The 18502-nt window shown below is 45.9% G+C and overlaps 1 protein-coding gene and 1 pseudogene across 1 annotated transcript; both read left to right on the top strand.

Moving 5' to 3' along the window:
- Positions 1-1747: 1747 nt before the first annotated feature.
- On the top strand, positions 1748-14725 carry LOC109379914 (eppin). The gene is made up of 6 exons (XM_019636922.1): positions 1748-1838; positions 3347-3478; positions 7276-7443; positions 12089-12220; positions 13592-13759; positions 14415-14725. Coding segments are annotated over exons 1-6 (693 nt in total). The 3' UTR covers positions 14417-14725.
- Positions 14726-17260: 2535 nt separating this feature from the next.
- On the top strand, positions 17261-17664 carry LOC109379915 (60S ribosomal protein L35 pseudogene; annotated as a pseudogene).
- Positions 17665-18502: the final 838 nt, after the last annotated feature.

Here is an 18502-nt window from a genome sequence, read left to right as displayed (position 1 = left end):
TCTCTGGTTGTGTCAGCAACCCAGGAACAATGATGGGAGTAGCCTGGAAAGAATGCTAGACTTAGAGATTATACTCAATAAGATTAAGAGTATTAATCATAAATTTCAGGTTAACTTTCTAAAACAGGGAACTGGGACAGGGGATATTCTGAGCTCAAACCACAGGGGGATGATTTATTGTTAAGTTATAGGTCAAGGAAAGGTGAGGCTGGGGATGTTGCAAAGCCCCTACTATGGGGGTCCCAACCGGGTCTTGCTTCAGTGGTAGTAGGCGGAATGTCTGTAGGGCTCACTACAAGAGTAGATACAGAAGGTTAAAAAAAAAAAAAAGTTTGGGTATATGGATTTGGTGGAAGTTCCTGAACTAATAAAATAGTTATTTGCACTTAAAAAAAAAGTACATACAACCATGCATTAAGTGCCTCAGGCAGTCCTAGCCGAGAACATCACAATCAATAGGCCGAGGGGCTCTGTCTGTGATCCTAAATTTTGTGACCATATAGTCACTCACTGATGATAAGGCTGGCTTTGTCAGGCTTCTGTATATCAGGCAGGACAACTGGAGAACCAAGTTTGGTCCCAAAGTGTGATACCTACTTAGGGAAGGAAACAGGAACCCTACAGATGACATTTACTCTGAAGAGTTTCTCAGGGCCAGCCGAGTGGCTCAGTTGGTTAAGAGCTCGCTCAAGAGTGCGAGCTCTGAGCAACAGCGGTTCGATGCCCGAGCTGAGTTGCTGCTGAGCTGCCAACAGGTGGCAGGATGACTCAGCTAAAAAAAAAAAAAAGATGAAGAGTATCTGTCCCTCTGCAAAGAACTGGTGGGCTGGCTCGTGTTATGGATTCCGTGGCTGTAGAAAGCTGCCAAGTGGTCCAGCACTCTCTTTCCAATAGCCCCTCCACTATTCTAGTTAGAATCCAGCAACTCTGCTGAGTTATTGACCTTTATTGCATTGTGGTCTCTCAGGCAGGTCTCTTCATTTCACAGTTCCTCCTCAGACAACAGGGGGTTTGTAGCAGATGGTAGAAGCTCCCTGTAAGATCTGACGTTCTCTCCTACTCTCAGAGCAGCACAACCTTGACAAACACCCTGCAAACTGCTATCACCCTGCTTCCTCCTCCACACCCTGCTCTGTGGTAACATCTTTACTCTTTGGCCACTGTCAAAGAATATGGGTGACCCAAAATGAAAAGGGAGAAAGATGGGAGGAAAGTGTGGGAGAGGGAGAGACACAGAGACCATGTGACACTCACAGAAAAAGAAAAAGTCAGACACATAGACACCGAGAGGTACAGAGAAACAACGAGATACCAAGAGATCAAAAGGACACATTGTCAGAGACCAAAAAACGAGGGTGTGCCAGTTAGTGTGCAGATAAATTGGAAAATGAGGTTATTTCACAACTCTCAAAGTTATCAGGAAGACCCCATTCACTCCTAAGGTATTCTAGAAAGTGAGACAAGCTTTGCCCACTCCCCCTGGTTGACCAGAGGGCCCAGGCCAGCCCAAGGGGCTAAGGATCAGGAACCATCCAAAAAGAGACCCTTCCCCAGGGCTGTGGGCTGTAGATGCCAGCTAGTCACGTTGATGATCTCAGGAACTTGGTGTTCCCAGCAGGGAAGGGGGTGGCTGGCTTGATTCCAGATCTCATATTCAAGATACTGACTCCTGAGGGAACAGACTGGACAAAGGCAGCCAGACATCTTTATATTCTGGACCCACCAGACAGGCCGGCTTTTCTTCAGAATGGTGTCTCCTGGACTTTTGAGCATCCTGGTGCTATCCATCCTTCTAGTGAATGTCCAAGGATCAAGTCTGAATAATTGGCTCTTTCCCAGTAAGTACTAAGGCCTCAGCCCCCGGCCCTGGAGACAGGGAAGGTGGTTGGGAGCAAGGATCAGGGAACAATTATTCCTCAGACTTGAGCTGCTTTTCACCATCTTAGCCCTGGTCCTGGGTTGGGAAAAAAGGGAGATGTCTGGAATATTTCTTCCCATTTCCCTTCCCATGGACAATCCCATCCATGAATGCAAGAATGCAGACCTGAGCAATCCCTACTTTCAGCCCCTTTGAAGTAGAGGGTCTTTCTTGAGGGTGGGGGTGAGGGGAAGGGAAGAGTCATAGGATATAGCATTTGTGGGAGGGGCTATAGGAATCTGGAAAGCAAGGGACCTTCCCCTCTCCCCACAACAAAAATAGCCCCCTTTCTCTGGACATCATCCCTATCACCTCCTGATTCTTTCAAATTCTATAAAGTATCCCTGCCATCCCCAGGGCTTCCTTGACTTTGGGGTAAAGGACAGTATCCAGATGTTCCTTTGAACTTAATTAAGACAGTAATACTCCATGTCTAGAGAGCAATAATGATAATTGCTATCGTTTACCAAACATTCAGAAAGTAGGGATTTAAAGAGAGGGATCTGGAGTCAGACTTGGTGGGTCCCAATTCTGGCCCCACCACTTAGCAGCCATGAAACCTTGGGCAAGTTACTTAAATTCCATATGCTTCCACGTCCTCATCTGCAAAATGGGGATATTAATAGAACTTACCTTATGGGGGTTAAATGAGATCACCCATTTTAAATGTTTAGAAGAGTGCTTGGCTTATGGCAAATACTTAACAAATGTTAATGTTACTCTGATAATAGCTTCACATACTTTGTCTCATTTCTTCCTTACAACTCTGTAAGGCTAACATGATTTTACAAATGAGGAAACCAAGGTTCAGAGAAGGCAACTGGTAAACTAAGAGTTAGAATTTAAAAACCCAACTGTCTGTAGCCAGGGTGAGTGATATTAATAATTGTACGGGAGCGCTCCCTAGAGGAACTCCCAAACACTGACTCGTCAACAAGGCCAAATTGACCAGATCATTTAGACCAGTGGCTTTCAATAGGGTGATTTTGCCTTCCAGGGGACATTTGCAATGTCTGGAGACATTTTTGGTTGTTACAACTGGAGAATGCTACTGACATCTAGTGGGGAGAGGCCAGGAATGCTGCTAAATGACCTACAATGCACAGGACAGCTCTCCCCCTCCCATCAAATAATTACCCAGCCCAAATGTCACTAGTGCCAAGGTTGAGGAATCCTGCTTTAGAGGGGATGAGGCTAGGGGGTGGGACTAGCGATTAGGTAAAGAAGGTAGAGAGTGAGGGGTGGTTGGGAGGGAGGGTAGTGTAGGCAGCGCTGGGAAATACATAAGAGAGCACCCTGAGGAGGACTCTTCGGGATGAGCAAAGTGAAAGCAAACTTCCCTGACTGCCTAGAATTGCCTTCGGCCTGGGGAAGAGTGGGCATCGTGCTCTCTAAGACTCATGGTTGGTAAGACTATCTCTCCCCTAGAGAGATGCCCCAGAATCCGAGAGAAATGTGAATTCAGAGAAAGGAATGAATGTACGAAGGACAGACATTGCCTGAACAACAGGAAGTGCTGCGTCTTCAGCTGTGGAAAAAAATGTTTAGACCTCACGCAAGGTAATCTTCAGAGCCTTGGAATAATCAACCCTTCTACCCATGCCCTCACCTTCTGCCCACCTGGGTTGGCATTGTCCCTGGTTTGCCAAGGGCTGGTCCCTGAGCAAGAGACTTGGGAGACCTGGAATCTGTATTCATCACTGCCCCTAATATGATGTCTGACATTAGGAATTCTCTTCGTCCTGTCTGGGCTTTCATTTCCCTAGACGAAAGATGGGTGCAGGGTGGGACTGAACCGAATAGTCTCGTGGCTACTTTCCACTCTTATGATTTCCTGAGTCCCCAGGTGGCCATTGTTGGCCCTCCATATACCAACGTGGTCGCTGCGAGTGACGATGAAGTAATTTGTATTGCCTAGGTTTATGCTCCAGAGTGACCACCTCTCTGCCTATACGAATCCAACTTAGCACCAGGAAACTCCCCTTGACCACTCTAGACCGGAGGGTTTCTCCTTTGCTGCTGCAATCTTCTCTCCATGCCCATCTCCCTGGGCTCCAGAGAGGCTATCAAAGAGTCTGTGTTCATTCGTTTAACAAATATGGATCAAGTGTCTCTGAGACCCACAATGGGATTGGACCAGTGCGGCCAGGGAGGTGGAGGATAACTTCCCTGAGAAAGCAAACCTGGAGTTGAGTTCAGAAGAGCGGGTAGTAAATCTAGATCAAAAGTGGGTGGAAGGACTTTCCAGGCACAGAGACTAGCGTGTACTCAATAGCGGGGTCTGGGAGTATGAGCGTGGTACAAGGGGGAAAGATAGTAGGTATGTATGGTCTGGTGGGCTAGAGTCTCACTGTCATCCTCAGAGCAATGGAAATCCATTGACGTGACCAGGTTTTTACTATGCCTACAGAGGAGGAAAGGAATGTCTTAAAGGACTTCGGGATGAAAGAAAACACTAGCTTGGACTAGAGAGGTAGCTGAGGGGATGGAGAAGAGTGGGGTGCATTTGAAAGGTATTTAGGAGGAAAGTAACTAGGACTTGACAATGGGGCAGAGTGAGAAGGAAGGAGGATGGGAAGTTGTTCATTTGCCTGCAGGTGAGGGGTTCTGAATTCAGACTTCCTGAGTTCAAATCTTAGCTCCAGCTTGCACCAGTCTATTTGTCTCGGGCAAATGACCAACTTTCCCCTCATTGTGCCTCAGTCTCCTCAGATAATAAAAGGACCAACATTAAAGGTTATTTGGAGGATCCAATCAGCTGCTACACATGAAGGGCTTAGGGCAGTGCCTGGCATATAATAGCCAGGTGACACGCTAGCTTAAATTATTTGTCATTCACAACTGGGAGCTTATAAATAGCAGAAGCCATGCCTTTTCTTTGTCTCTTAAAAGCATTAGCACATAGTAGGTGCTCAATGAATGGCTTATTCAGTTCAAGTCAAAGATTCTTCATTCATTCACTGTTTTACCCTCAATATTCTGCCAAATCCTATACTGTGCCAGACTGCCTGCTAGGAATGGGGTTCCAAGATGAAATCAGACACAAACCTGCTCATTAGAAATTCACAACGTCATGGGTGAGACCAAAGATGTAAACAAATGACAAACATGCCCACGAGATTCAGAAGCACCATAGGAAAATTCAGGGTCAATTCAGACACATGTTGGGGCATGGGATGCAGAATGGAGTCAGAAACACCACAGAGGAGTTGATGTATGAGAAAAGTTTTGAAGGGAGAATTGGAACGTCACTAATGACCAAGAGCAGGGTGGGCAGAGGGAGTATGGAGTGAGAGGTGTGGAGGTGTGGGGCAGCATGGTGTGCTGAAGGTTGCGGGAGCAAAGCATGTAGCTCAGAAGGGTACTATGAGGAGGAGGAGGACAGAGCCACAACAGGAGCCGGATCATGAAGAACAAATGAGTCGACTTTGTCATGAAGTCAAGGTCTTAGCTGTGGAATGATGTGATCTGCTTTGTTTCAGCTCCATCAGGTTGTTCTCTCTGGCAGACAGCATGAAGGATGGGTCGGAGGGGCCAGGGACGCAGGCAGGAAGGTCAATTCAAAGCTGTCTCAACAGCCAGGCATGAGACACTGAGACTTAAATGAATGAGTGGCAGGTGTGATACATGTATACAATAGAATATTACTTGGCTATTTTAAAAAAAGAGTAAAATCTTACCACTCACGACAACATGGATGGACCTAGAGGGTATTATGCTGAGTGAAATAAGTCAGACAGAGAAAGACAAATACCATATGATCTCACTTATATGTGGAATCTAGAGAACAAAATAAACAAACAAAACATAAACAGACTCAAGATACAGAGAACAAACTGATGCTTGCCAGGTGGGGGAAACCTGGGTGAAAAAGGTGAAGGGATTAAGAAGTACAAATTGGTAGTTACTAAATAGTCACAGGGATGCAAAGTAACACATAGAGAATACAGTCAATAATGTTGCAACAGCTATGTATAGTGCCAGGTGGGTACTAGACTAATCAGGGGATCACTGCATAAATTATATAAATGTCTAACCACTATGCTATACACCTGAAACTAATATAAAATAATAGTGTCAACCGTAATTGAAAAATAAAAAAAAATTAATAAAAATTTAAAAGGGAGTGGCAGACAGGTAAGCTACGAGGAAGTAAAAATCAACAACAGGACTTAACTGGCTGCAGGGAATTACTCCATGAAACTCACTTTTTAGGTCAGGCTTGTGTCAGTTTGCTAGGGCTGCTGTAACAAAGGACCACCAACTGGGCGCCGTAAACAGCAGAAAATGTATTGTCTCCCAGTTCTTCAGGCTAGAAGTTCAAGATCAAATGTTGGCAGGGTTGGTCCTTTCTCAGGTTGTGAGGGAGACTGTTCTATGCCTCTCCCCTAACTCCTGGTGGTCTGCTGGCAATCTTGGCTTGTAGACCGCTGTCCTAATCTTTACAGGGTGTTCTCCTGTGTGTGTGTGTGGCTGCGTCCAAAATGTCTCTTTTTTATAAGGACATCAGTCATGTTGGATTAAGGATGCATCTTACTCTAGTATGACTCATCTGAACTAATTACATTCCCAAATAGGGTCACATTCTGAGGTGCTTAAAGGTTGGACTTTACTATATGAATGGACAGGGGGGTGTGATGCAGTTCAACCTATAACAGGATTGAAGCTAGCTGCAGGAAAAAAAGGTGCTTGGCCATCTGAAAAATTACCCCTGCCCTTTACTCATCATCCCATATTTTCTTCTTGGTATGGTTTGGAGGGCAGAGTAAATGACTTATCATTGGTCATTTTCAAGGCACTTCCATGTCTTTTGTCCATTCAGGACCTATTTATCGAGCAGCTACTCTCTGCCAGGCACTGTGCTAGAAGCTGCATGTGCAGATACAATCATAGAGCTCACAACTTAGAGGGCCGGGAGGGTGGTCTCACTTGCCCATCAAGGCAGCCCTGTGCAACACGCAGGGTGGGATTTTGCATGCCCATTTTACAGAAAAGGAAGTCAAGCACAAAGCAGGTAACGTTTGTTCGGGAGGTTGATAGGCACACACTGAATTAGGAGCAGAGCCTTGAAACCAGAGTCTCCTCATTCTCAGGGGAGGCAATGAAATGAAGCCAGGGACCAGAAGGGAAGGGGGAGACCAATGTTCTCCCGGGATGTCAACACCCAAACAGCTGCGCTTTGGAGCCTCCCTGCAAATGTGCTCAATACATCAATGCAGCTGGGACCCCAAGGTGTGTGTGGTAAAGTGTGAGGAGCCTGCTCAGTTTCATCTAGGGTGGTTGCTGAAGGGACAAGAACAGCTACAGTTTTGGGGGGATGGGCATTCTAAGCTCTCCACTCTGGGGTCTCCCTGCAGACGTATGCAATATGCCAAAAGACTCCGGTCCCTGCATGGCTTTTTTTCGCCGTTGGTGGTATGATAACAAAAACAATACCTGCTCCAGTTTCATCTACGGTGGCTGCCGAGGAAACAATAACAACTTCCAGACCAAAGCCATATGCGAGAACATGTGCCCCCAAAAACGTGAGTCCCAAGGGCCCCTGTCTCCTATCCTTGCCAGGGCCATGCGGGGAGATCTGAGTGTTGGCTAGTCCATGCAAGGATGGCCACATGCTGACAGAACCAGCTCCAATCAGGAGGTAAGAATACATCTCACAGAGGGTTAGACGGTGGCTTTCTGGGCACTGAGATTGGGAAGGGGTGGGGTTGTGTATCAAAGCTGGCAAGTATGAGGAATGGAGAGACGGTGCAGACTTGGTGAGATCTCACAGACCAACTTCAGAGAGGCCACAGGACATCCAGCCTAGCACTGGACATGTTGACCAACCACCCCAGGCCATTAATTTCCAGACCACCGATGTCCTCTTTACAACTCTTTGTTAGTAATCCTCTCCTATCCACATCCCATTATTCCTTTAAGGAGACTTACAGCTTCCCAAATGAAACCCACTTTCTTTTAATGTCCTGTGGAAAGATGTACAAACAACTTCAAGACTAGTTCCAAAGATAAGTGGAGCCCGAGATGCTCAGCTGGTCCTGTCTTACATTCACAACAGGCGTCCTCTAATCCTGAACGCGGAAGGATACACCAGAATGACTGCCAGGGTTTTGGCTCACGATCCAAGGCACTTTGTCCGCGTGCCTGACTGACGTTCCAGGTTGGCTTCCTCTATTCCAGCCCCATCATGCCAAGGCCTCAGCCCTTCCCCCAACTGAACCCGGGGATCTGCCTCCCCCTTCTTCCATCTCAGCCTCTTTTCTTACATAATAGCCTTCTGTTTTGAACCCATTTCTATGCCTCCTTCCTTTATGTCCAACTTCTAGAACCTTTGTTTATACCTGTGTAGCTCCCAATTTTTCCCAATAAAGTACTCTGTTTGGTCCTGTGCCTCGGAGGCTGACTAATTCACATCTGTTGGCACATTATGGTTTGTGGAGAGTGAAAAGCTCGCGGAGGCTTCCGGAGACACCGTTAAAAGGAGTGAAATAAATCAGAACCTTGAAAGTTGTTATGCTCCTCTGTCTCTTCAAACAATTGTAAACCCTTTTAAGACAAGGGCCATGGGCATTGCCTTAGTTTGGGTCCCGCAGTAACCTAGCCTGAGACAGGGCATAGGTGAAAGTAGTTTATTTGGGAGATGAAGGCGGGGGCGTGGGGTCAGTGATACAGGAAAGAAAGGAGTCGGTATGAGCTGGTCACCACTGTGGGACGTGGGAGCTTAATCCCATCGGGGACCTTCTAAGGAAGTGTGTGAAACATGCCTCCACATTTCCTTCATCCATATCCAGTTATGGGGCAGCTGAGTGGTATATCCACTGGTCTCCATCCCCTACTGGATGCCCTGAAGTATGAAATCCCACGTTCTTTCAGGCTGTTCTGCAGGCAAGCTGAACAAGCTCCCAGGAGCCAGACAGAACCCACAGCATACAAGTAGAGACTCTGATGCTTGAAGTGAAAAGGTATCAGTGTGCACTGAATATTATTCAGCCATGAAAAGGACTGAAGTGCTAATACATGCTACACTGTGGATGAACCTCTAAAACATCACGCTGAGTGAGGGAAGCCAGGCCCCAAAGGTCATGCACACTACGATTCCATTGACATAAAATATCCAGGATAGGTAAATGCATAGAGGTAGAAAGTAGATTAGTGGTTGCCAGAAACTGGTGTAAGCTAGGGGAAAACAGAGAGTGACTGCTAATGGGTGTGGGGTTTTCTTTGGGAGTGATGAAAATGTTTGAGAACTAATAAAATAAAGATGGTGGTTACCCACCATTGTGAAGCTACTAAAAAGCCACTGAACTAGTCATTTAAAAATGGTTAATTTTATATGATGTGAATTCCACCTCAATTTTAAAACATGGATTAGGAAAAAAGAAACGAGCACTAGAACTGTCTCCTGCAACTGCAGGTGAGCTGAGAGTACGTCTTGCTGATGCTTCAAGCCTTAAATTGGAAAGTTCAATGGAACAATCTTAAGGCCCCGCCCATTGATGCAGCCAGTTCTGAGGTCATAACTGACATTTATTATTTCTCTCCTGTATCACCTATTCCAAATTGCACCAGACGAGAGAAGCTCTCCATTAGCTCTAACAATCTCTCCTGCTTGCAAAGCACCATGATCTTGACATACACTGTCTGAAAATTCGGTTCAAATCTGGAATCAGCTTGTCTCCTCTCCTACATGCTACACATGGCAATACCTTTCCTCTTTGATGATAGTCAAAGAAGAGGGGTGGCCTGAAGAGAGAAAAGAGGAAAAGGACAGAAGGGAAATGGAAGAGCAGGGAGAAAGAGACCCAGATAGAGGGAGACTCACAGAAAAAGAGAAAAAGACAGGCATGGAGTAAAAGAAAGAGGCCAGAGAGGGAAAAAATAAACAGTGTGAGAAAAATAAGCAGACAGGAAAATAGACGTGTCAGGAGAAGAGTAAGATTACAAAGAAAGACATAACTAGGATACTCTTGACCTCCAATCTCCCCCTGAAAAATGGAATACGCAGTCATCAAACATCTTCCCTGATGTTTGTCTAGATGAGAGTCTAGAAGTCCCAGATAAGCCCCTCTCCCTGGTTGACCAGAGAGCCAGAAGGCCTCAGCTGGCTGAGGATTAGGTGCTGCTTATCAAGAACCCCTTCTTGCAGGGTTGATGCTGTGAGTGCCAGCTAGTCCACTGATGGCCTCAGGGACTTGGCGTTCCCCGGAGGAGGGAGGGTGGCTTATCTCTAGTGATGTGTGACTCCTGGAGAGTTAGGCTGTGCCAGGGCAGCCAAAAGCTCAGAAGCAGCTGCTGCTGATCAGTAGTTCTTAGTTTTGGTGTTGCTAGCCAGGCCGGCTCCTCCTATTATGGGGCCCTCGGGACTTCTGCCAATACTGGTACCTTTCATCCTCCTGGAGAGTGTCCAGAAACCTGGGCTGGTTGAGGGGTTCATGATAAGTAAGTATTGAGTGATGCGACCCGCGCACCAAACGAGCATTCCTGACTCCTCAGCCAGGAGTCTACCGAGAGGGTACCTGAGAGGATTGGGTGGGAGAGTGGAAAAGAAAGAGACTAGAGACGAAAGCTGGGAACGGGAGGTCCACCCAATGCTGATAGCAGAGAGTGGCCCTGTTTATTGTTTATACACAGCTTTTATAGCAAAAGTAACTTTCCTTAGGTAGGGGGGTTTTGGGAACTTGAGGGAATAGTCCCCTCCTCCCAGGGAACAACTCCCCCAGGACTTTCCATAGGGTGTGTGGAAGCAACTTTCCCAGGGTTAAAGCAAAACATAACAAGCAGAAACTGTTCGTTAATAGGATGGCATTCCACTCTGTAGCTTTCAAGGCCATTGGCTGTTTTCTCCTCAGCAGCCAACCTTCCCATGCTGCTCACCGGGGCCTGAGAGCCTGTCAGCCTGCCAGCTTTCAGGCTTAACCCTTACTACAAATCTCCGGCTCCCTACAATTGAGGACTCAGTCCTCCCAGTGGAGAAATGGAACTTGGCTGGGTGGAAGGAACAAAGAATTCTGCAGACGAGGAATGCTTTCTTCCACCTCAGCCTGGCATCCTGGGTGGGAGAGGGGGAGATATTTGGAGTCATCCTTCCAGCCCCCTTCCTCCTGGTAAGATGCCCTCTGTGAATGCAGGAACCTGTCTGTGGCAACTGACTCCCCACCATCATTATGAGAGGAAATTTCACTTCCTTGAAGTGCCGGGACCTGGAGCTCATTACAGACTAAGGGAACTGGGAAGCTTAAGGGCCTTTCCCATAAGAAAGGCCACTCCCCCAGTGACACCCTCATTAGCTCCCATATCTTTCTGTTGCATCCCCCAGAAGCCTTCCCATACCCACACCCACACCCACACCCACAGGGGACCCATGCCTTTGGGGTAAAGAATGGTCTCTGGAAGTGACTTGCAATGCCGAGCTAGGAAGACCCCCATAATTAGCAGCTAAAATATCCAGAGCACTCAGACAGCAGTGGAGCCATCCATTTCAGGTTCATATCCTGGCTCTATTCCTTAGTAGCCACGTGACCTTGGGCAAGTTCACACAACCTCCCTGGGCTCCAGGTTCCTCTTTTTATAAAATGTGAATATTAATCGGGCTTACCTGTAGAGTTGTAATGAGGATTAAGGAGAAAAGGACAAGACCACAGTAAGTGTTTCATCATGATTAGTTATTATTATTACGCCCCAGGCAGCTTAACAAGGGCTTTACAGGCATTGTCACATTAATCCCCCAAACAAACCTATGGGCAAATGCAGGAATCAAGGATCAGAGATGGTGCCGGCCATACCAAGGACTGCACAGAATTCGAAAGCCCAGCCATCTGACTCCAGAAATGGAAATCTCAATCACCACGAGCTACGGCACCCCTGCCCTCAACCAGGGAGCGTCCAAATCCAGGAAGGCAGGGTGATCAGACGGTCCTAGGGAGAAGTGTCCTTCTCCTGGAAACTGTGGGCGGGGAGGGTAGGGGTTAAGGCTGGATTTGGAGATTTGATGGTGGGTGGTGTTGGGGTTGGGAATGGGGGAAAGAGGTGTGCAAATCATGAGCTGCCTGAAGGTCACTACTTTCTGGGGACAATGAAGTGAAAAAAACCTTCCTTAACTCTGCAGTGGTGCCATGGGCCTGGGAATGGAGGGCTCTGGCTCCTTCAAGATTCCTTATTCCCCTCCCTCAGGGATATGTCCCAGTAACAAAGTAAAATGTGAATTCGAAGAAAGGGACCAGTGTAGGAAGAGCTTACCTTGCCCGCGGAAGATGAAGTGTTGCAAGTTTAACTGTGGAAAGAAATGTTTAGACCTCAATGAAGGTAATTCACAAATCCCCTGAACTATCCAATTGCTGCCCACCTGCACTGGCATCATTGGACTCTTTCCTTGGTTCCCTGATGGCTGGTGTCTGACCAAGAGTCTGGGTGCATCTTCTGCTTGATACAAATCCTATCAGTGCTGGACTGGGGTGGGTGTGGGGCTCATGGGTTTTAGTTCATTTCTGCTCCTAGTTAGGTATGTGATACAATAGTTTTTCCATTACGGGCCTTAGTTTCTCCATCTATAAGGAAGATATGAGCATTAGACCATATGGTCTCTTGGCTCCTCTTCTGTGATCCTTTGAGATGCCAAGTAGCCAGTGAAGTCCCATCAGATGGCAACATGGTGTCAGGTGATAGGATAGCAATAAGTGACAGGTATACGATTTTTATTTCCTGGACTTTTTCCCCCCAGGCATCTCTGTCTATAAAAACCCAAGATGCCTTCCCTAACCTTTGACCTCCTACACTTTTTCCTCTCTGTCTATATCACTGGACCCTAAAGAAGGTCATCAAGGAGTATTCATCCATTCATTCATTCATTCCACACATATTTACTGGTGGCCCTGACACACAGGATGGGCTCCACTTGCTCAGTGTAGCCAGGAAGCTCAGGAAAGGTTTTCTTGGGAAAGGAATCCACGATTTAAGATCTGAAAGATCTTAAACTGTAAAGTTCTAAGGAACTCTGTTTGCACCTCATAGCACTATGCACAAAACAGTTGCTCAATAAATGCTTCTTGATGTTCAGGATACATTTGATTTTTTACTGTGAACATTCCTGAAGCATCCTATCCACTCAGTGCCAAATTATCTGCTAGGGACTGGTGTATCAAGATGACCTAAGACACAAATCTCACATTCTCTTGGAGGGGTCAGGATATATGAACAAATAATTACACAGAAGTGGTAACTGTGTGTGCAAGATTGAGAAGCAATAAAGAAAAGCAAGGTTGGGGCAGCCAGTTAGCTCAGTTGGTTAGAGCACAGGCTCATAACACCGAGGTTGCCGGTTCAATCCCCACATGGGCCACTGAGATGTGTCCTCCACAACTAGAACGAAATAACTACTTGACTTAGAGCTGATGGGTCCTTGAAAAACACACTGTTCCCCAATTTAAAAAAGAAAGAAAGACAAGCAAGGAGTGAAGAACAGAGCCAGGAAAGATATTATAGAAGAGTTTGATGTCTGGGAAGGATTTTGAAGAGTGAAAAGAAATGCACCTTGTAAGCAAGAGTGGACTGGACATTCCAGGCATGGGCTGCTCTAAAATATCACACTCTTACACTACTCCATGCCTTTGCACATGCCTGGAATGTTCTCTAGGGAGGCAGGCACCCAAACTGATCTACTCTGTGGTCTCCTTGCAGACATATGCAGTTTGCCACAGGTAGCTGGCCACTGCATGGCCTCCATTTCACGCTGGTGGTATAATAAGACAACTCAGATGTGCTCCAGATTCATCTATGGCGGTTGCCAAGGGAACAATAACAACTTCCAATCTGAATCAATCTGCAAGACCATCTGCTCCAAAAATTGTAAGTCCCAGGGCTCCCAGTCTTCCATGCTCACCTGGGCCACACCAGGAGGTCTGGGTGTGGGCTGGTCTATTCCAGGAACTTGGCAGGTTTGGGGCTGACACGACCAGTCCAATCAGGAGGGAAGATTGCACCTCACAGAGGGGCAAGTAGAGGACGTTTTGGGGAAAAGAGGGTGGGAAGGGGAGCAATAGTCAAAATTGGCAAATATGAGATGAATCGAGGGTGCAGAGAGAGGAAGCAGAAGTGGTTGGAGAGGAAGGCCCAGTGACTCAGCCCAGCGCCGGGCACCATCATGAGCTAAGTCACTCCAGGCCTTTACTTCTAACCGAATCTCGTCTCCAATTCTCCTCCTCTTCCTTCTTAGGTGAGTATAGGCAGGACAACCACAGGCTTCATTGACCAAACCAAGACACTTTAGAGAGTGAAAGGGGATTAATTATTATGCTGGGCCAACAGGCATAAATGGGGGGCTCTACTGGAAAAACCAGAACACATGATCACTCTCTGAGCCCCCAAAGCCACTCCACTTCTGCTTTCCTGTGAAAAGATGTAAAAAGGATCTCATCTCTCTTTTTCCATTAACTGCAAGATTTTATTCCTAAGGGGTTTAGGGCCCACGTACCTCACCCTTTTCTATCCTGCTATCTTGCAGAGTCGTCATCTTTTCGGGTAAGATAACCTGAGCTGGCACAGCCCCCAGGATTTGGCTCATAATCCAGGGCTCTCTCCACGTGTGTCTGACTGATGCTTCATATTTGTTTTCACGTATCAAATCTCAGCTGCCAAGATCTTGGCTGTTCCAAACACCGAACTCCAGGATTTGCTTACTCCCTTTCCTCCAGCTCAGCTACTCTTCAAACATAACGCCCTTCACCCTTGGACCCTTTCACAGTGTGTGACCTTGTCTCTTCAACTTTCCAGGCCCCCATTTATCCTTTGGAAGCCCCCACTTTTTCCTAATAAAGTGCTCTGTGATATCTGCTATCTCTGAGGCTGAATAATTCACATCTACTCCCTGTGTGCAGTTTTCAGAGAAGAAGTCACGGGGTCTCCTAGTGACGCCAAAAGAGGAGTATGAAAATCCTGCAAACTGAAAACTCTGGTGACACTGTTGCCCCGGTAACGTTGTTATGAAGAGACTTAAGAATGGAACTGGAGCAGGTCTAGGTTTTGTATGGTTTAAAGCTTACAAAGTTAGGGAGTTCCTTTTTAAAATAAATGCAGATTTAACGTAAAAGTGAATGTTATTTCAAATGAGAAAAGAAACTGCAACCAATTCCAAATGTTAAAAAGCTAACAAATACCACAAATTGCACAAAATCCATATAGATTCATTATCAATTAATTTTTTACATTTATGACAGCAATTCTGTAAAACTCAATTTCTATAGAAAGATAATTTGGTCTTTTGTTGAACATGGCTGATGTTCAACAAAAAATGATTATATTTTGATTTTGATTTTGATTATAGTTGGGATGCATAAAATACATGCCTGAATGCCCAGCCATACTCGATATTTATAGTTCTACTACAGGTTTGTGCCTTAAAAACACAGGAATTTAGGGGCCGCCGGTTAGCTCAGGTGATTAGAGTGCAGGCTCATAACACCAAGGTTGCCGGTTCAATTCCCACATAGGCCAAGGACCTGCACCCTCCACAACTAGACTGAAGACAACTACTTGACTTGGAGCTGATGGGTCCTGGAAAAACACACTGTTCCCCAATGAAATTTCTTAAAAAACAAACAAACCAAAAAAACCCACAGGAATTTAAATAAATTCTCTTTTGTACAATTCCATCAAAAACATAAAAAATGCAAGCTGCCTTTAAAATTGTACATATTGAATTATGGAGTATAGTCTTGCAAGTAAAGAATGCCTGCTCTAACAGGCTTCTATAAGAATTGATATTTTTGTACTTATAAAGTTACATATCTGATGTTTGAAAGAATTTTCCACAGCCTGATTTTGCTGGTGCCATAGCTCTCAAACCCTGTTTCTCCTCCACCACCCACATTCTTCCAGGGTAGGTACATTCTACATACAACCTCTAGCTCTCTGCCTTAATGTCACCACGTCAGAGAGCTGGCACAGGAGCTGATGGGGATATTGCTTAGAGCCATTCCTACACCAGGACAGGTAGCAGCAACTTATGATACACAGAAATGATTGAGAACAACCTAAATATATCCTACTAACTCTGTTTTATATGTATTTAACTCTGGAATAGAAGAGTACCCTGCAGCTGGAAGTGGATGTCATTTGATGGACAACCCGGGAATTCTGCTCCTCTAGTATCAGGAAATATATACTAAAGACATTCTGAAATCCTGAACCTCTTCCCATAAATAAGAGCTTTGTCTGTAAAATGGGAACTGTACCCATAATAAGTGAACGCTAGGTACTGGCAGCTTGGGCCTATTTGTGAGTTTGGGTCTACAAAGAGAAAATCTTTGTTGAACAAGGTTATATGTGTACAGATGCATCTTTCTTCTTATTTGAATATTATATAATTAGTAGAAAGCCTATGGTTTCTGCAAGGAAGTTAATGCTCATTAAATCAAACTGTAATAAATAAATAAATAAATAAATAAATAAGTCAGAGTCCCAAAATTCATTCATACACATACCATCTAGAAGTAGAGTCTACAGACCCTCCCTTTGAATCTGGGAAAACTCTGTGACTGCTTTGACCACTACAGTAAAGCCCAATGACACCGAGTGACTTCCAAGTTTAGGCCAGAAAAAGTGTGACTCCCACTCGATCCTCTTAGGATGCTTGTTTAGGGGGCACGGGGGGGCAGCTGCCATATAAGAGGTCCAGCTACCCGGAGACAGCCATGCTGGAGAGGCCTGTGTGGGTGCTGTTGTCAACAGCCCTGGCTAAGCTCTACCTGCGAGCCAGCATCAGTTTCCAGCTCTGTGAACAAGCTCGCCACCCAGCAGGGCCTTCCATACCCCAGCAGCCATCTGAATGCAACGGTGTGAAGATCCCAAGAGAGAACCACCAAGCTGATTCCTTCCCAAATTCCTCACCCACAAAACAGTGATAAAAATGAAATGATTGTTTTGAACTAAGTTTAGGGGAGATTTATTCGCAGCGAGAGGTAGGTAATTGGAACAGATGGGAAGGAAGCAGAAGGAAGGGGCGAGGAGACGAGGGGAAGGAAGGGGGAAATGGAAGCATGGAGAAGTCTGGAGGAAGGAAGAAAGGGGTCCCAAAAAGACTGGGCAAAATAAAAGGGTGTCAGCCTTGAGAAGGAGCCCCACAGCAGGAGGCTTGGTCACCACAGCACACCAAACCCTGGATGTCTCTTTTGAATAAGTTCATTGTTCAGTATGACTTAAGTCAAGAGGCTCTTAAAGTGAGGCTGGGACCTAATTACTGTTGAGTAAGGCCTTTCCTCTCATCTCTGTTTCTCTCTCTTTAAAAAGGGCTGGTTAAATTAAAAACTGGGTAGAGGAGCTCTCTCAGCAGGAGGCGGCTCCGGTGGTTTGTTCAGCCATGGCCAAAATTAAGGCTCGAGACCTTTGCGGCAAGAAGAAGGAGGAGCTGCTGAAACAGCTGGACGACCTGAAAGTGGAGCTGTCCCAGCTACGTGTCGCCAAAGTGACTGGTGGCGCGGCTTCCAAGCTCTCCAAGATCCGAGTTGTTCACAAATCCATTGCCCGTGTGCTCACCGTCATTAACCAGACTCAGAAAGAGAACCTCAGGAAATTCTACAAGGGCAAGAAGTACAAGCCCCTGGATCTTCGGCCCAAGAAAACACGAGCCATGCGCCGCCGGCTCAACAAGCACGAAGAGAACCTGAAGACCAAGAAGCAGCAGCGGCAGGAACGGCTGTACCCACTGCGGAAGTACGCGGTCAAGGCCTAAGCATCACAGCATCAATAAAGCACAAACTGGCTGGAAAAAAAAAAAAACTGGGTAGAGGATATGAATATGTATTTCTCCAAAGAGGACATACAGATGGCCAATAGACATATGAAAAGATGCTCAACATTGCTAATCATCAGAGAAATGCCCATTAAAACCACAATGAGATACCACCTCACACCTGTCAGAATGGCTGTCATCAATAAATCAACAAACATCAAGTGTTGGCAAGGATGTGGAGAAAAGGGAACCCTCGTGCACTGTTGGTGGGATTGCAGATTGGTGCAGCCATTGTGGAAAATGGTTTGGAGGTTCCTCAAAAAATAAAAAATAGAATTACCTTATGACCCAGCAATTCCATTTCTGGGTATTTATCTGAAAGAATCCAAAAAACTAATTCTTAGAGATATACACACCCCTATGTTCACTGCAGGTCTATTTACAATATATGAGATATGGAAGCAACCCATGCTGTACATATATACAATGGAATATTACTCGGCCATAAAAAAGAATGAAATCATACAATTTGTGACAATATGAATGGACCCAGGGAGTATTATGCTGAGTGAAATAAGACAGACAGAGAAAAACAAATACCAGATGATCTCATTTATGTGTGGAATCTAGAGAACAAAATACAGAGAACAAACTGACGGCTACCAAATGGGAGGAGGGTTAGGAGGCCGGGTGAAAAAGGTGAAGGGATTAAGATGTACAAATTTATAGTTAAAAAATAGGGCCAGCCGAGTGGCGCAATGGTTGAGACCTGGTTTGGGACGCCAGAGGACCCCGGTTCGGATCCCACATATGAGGGCCAGTGACACTGCCCTCCACAGCTAAGATGCTGAACAACAGCTCAA

Source organism: Hipposideros armiger, unplaced genomic scaffold (assembly GCF_001890085.2).
Source record: "Hipposideros armiger isolate ML-2016 unplaced genomic scaffold, ASM189008v1 scaffold_31, whole genome shotgun sequence".
Classification (NCBI taxonomy): Eukaryota; Metazoa; Chordata; class Mammalia; order Chiroptera; family Hipposideridae; genus Hipposideros; species Hipposideros armiger.
Note: the sequence above shows the minus strand (reverse complement) of the source record. Positions and strands in the feature narration are given on the sequence as shown.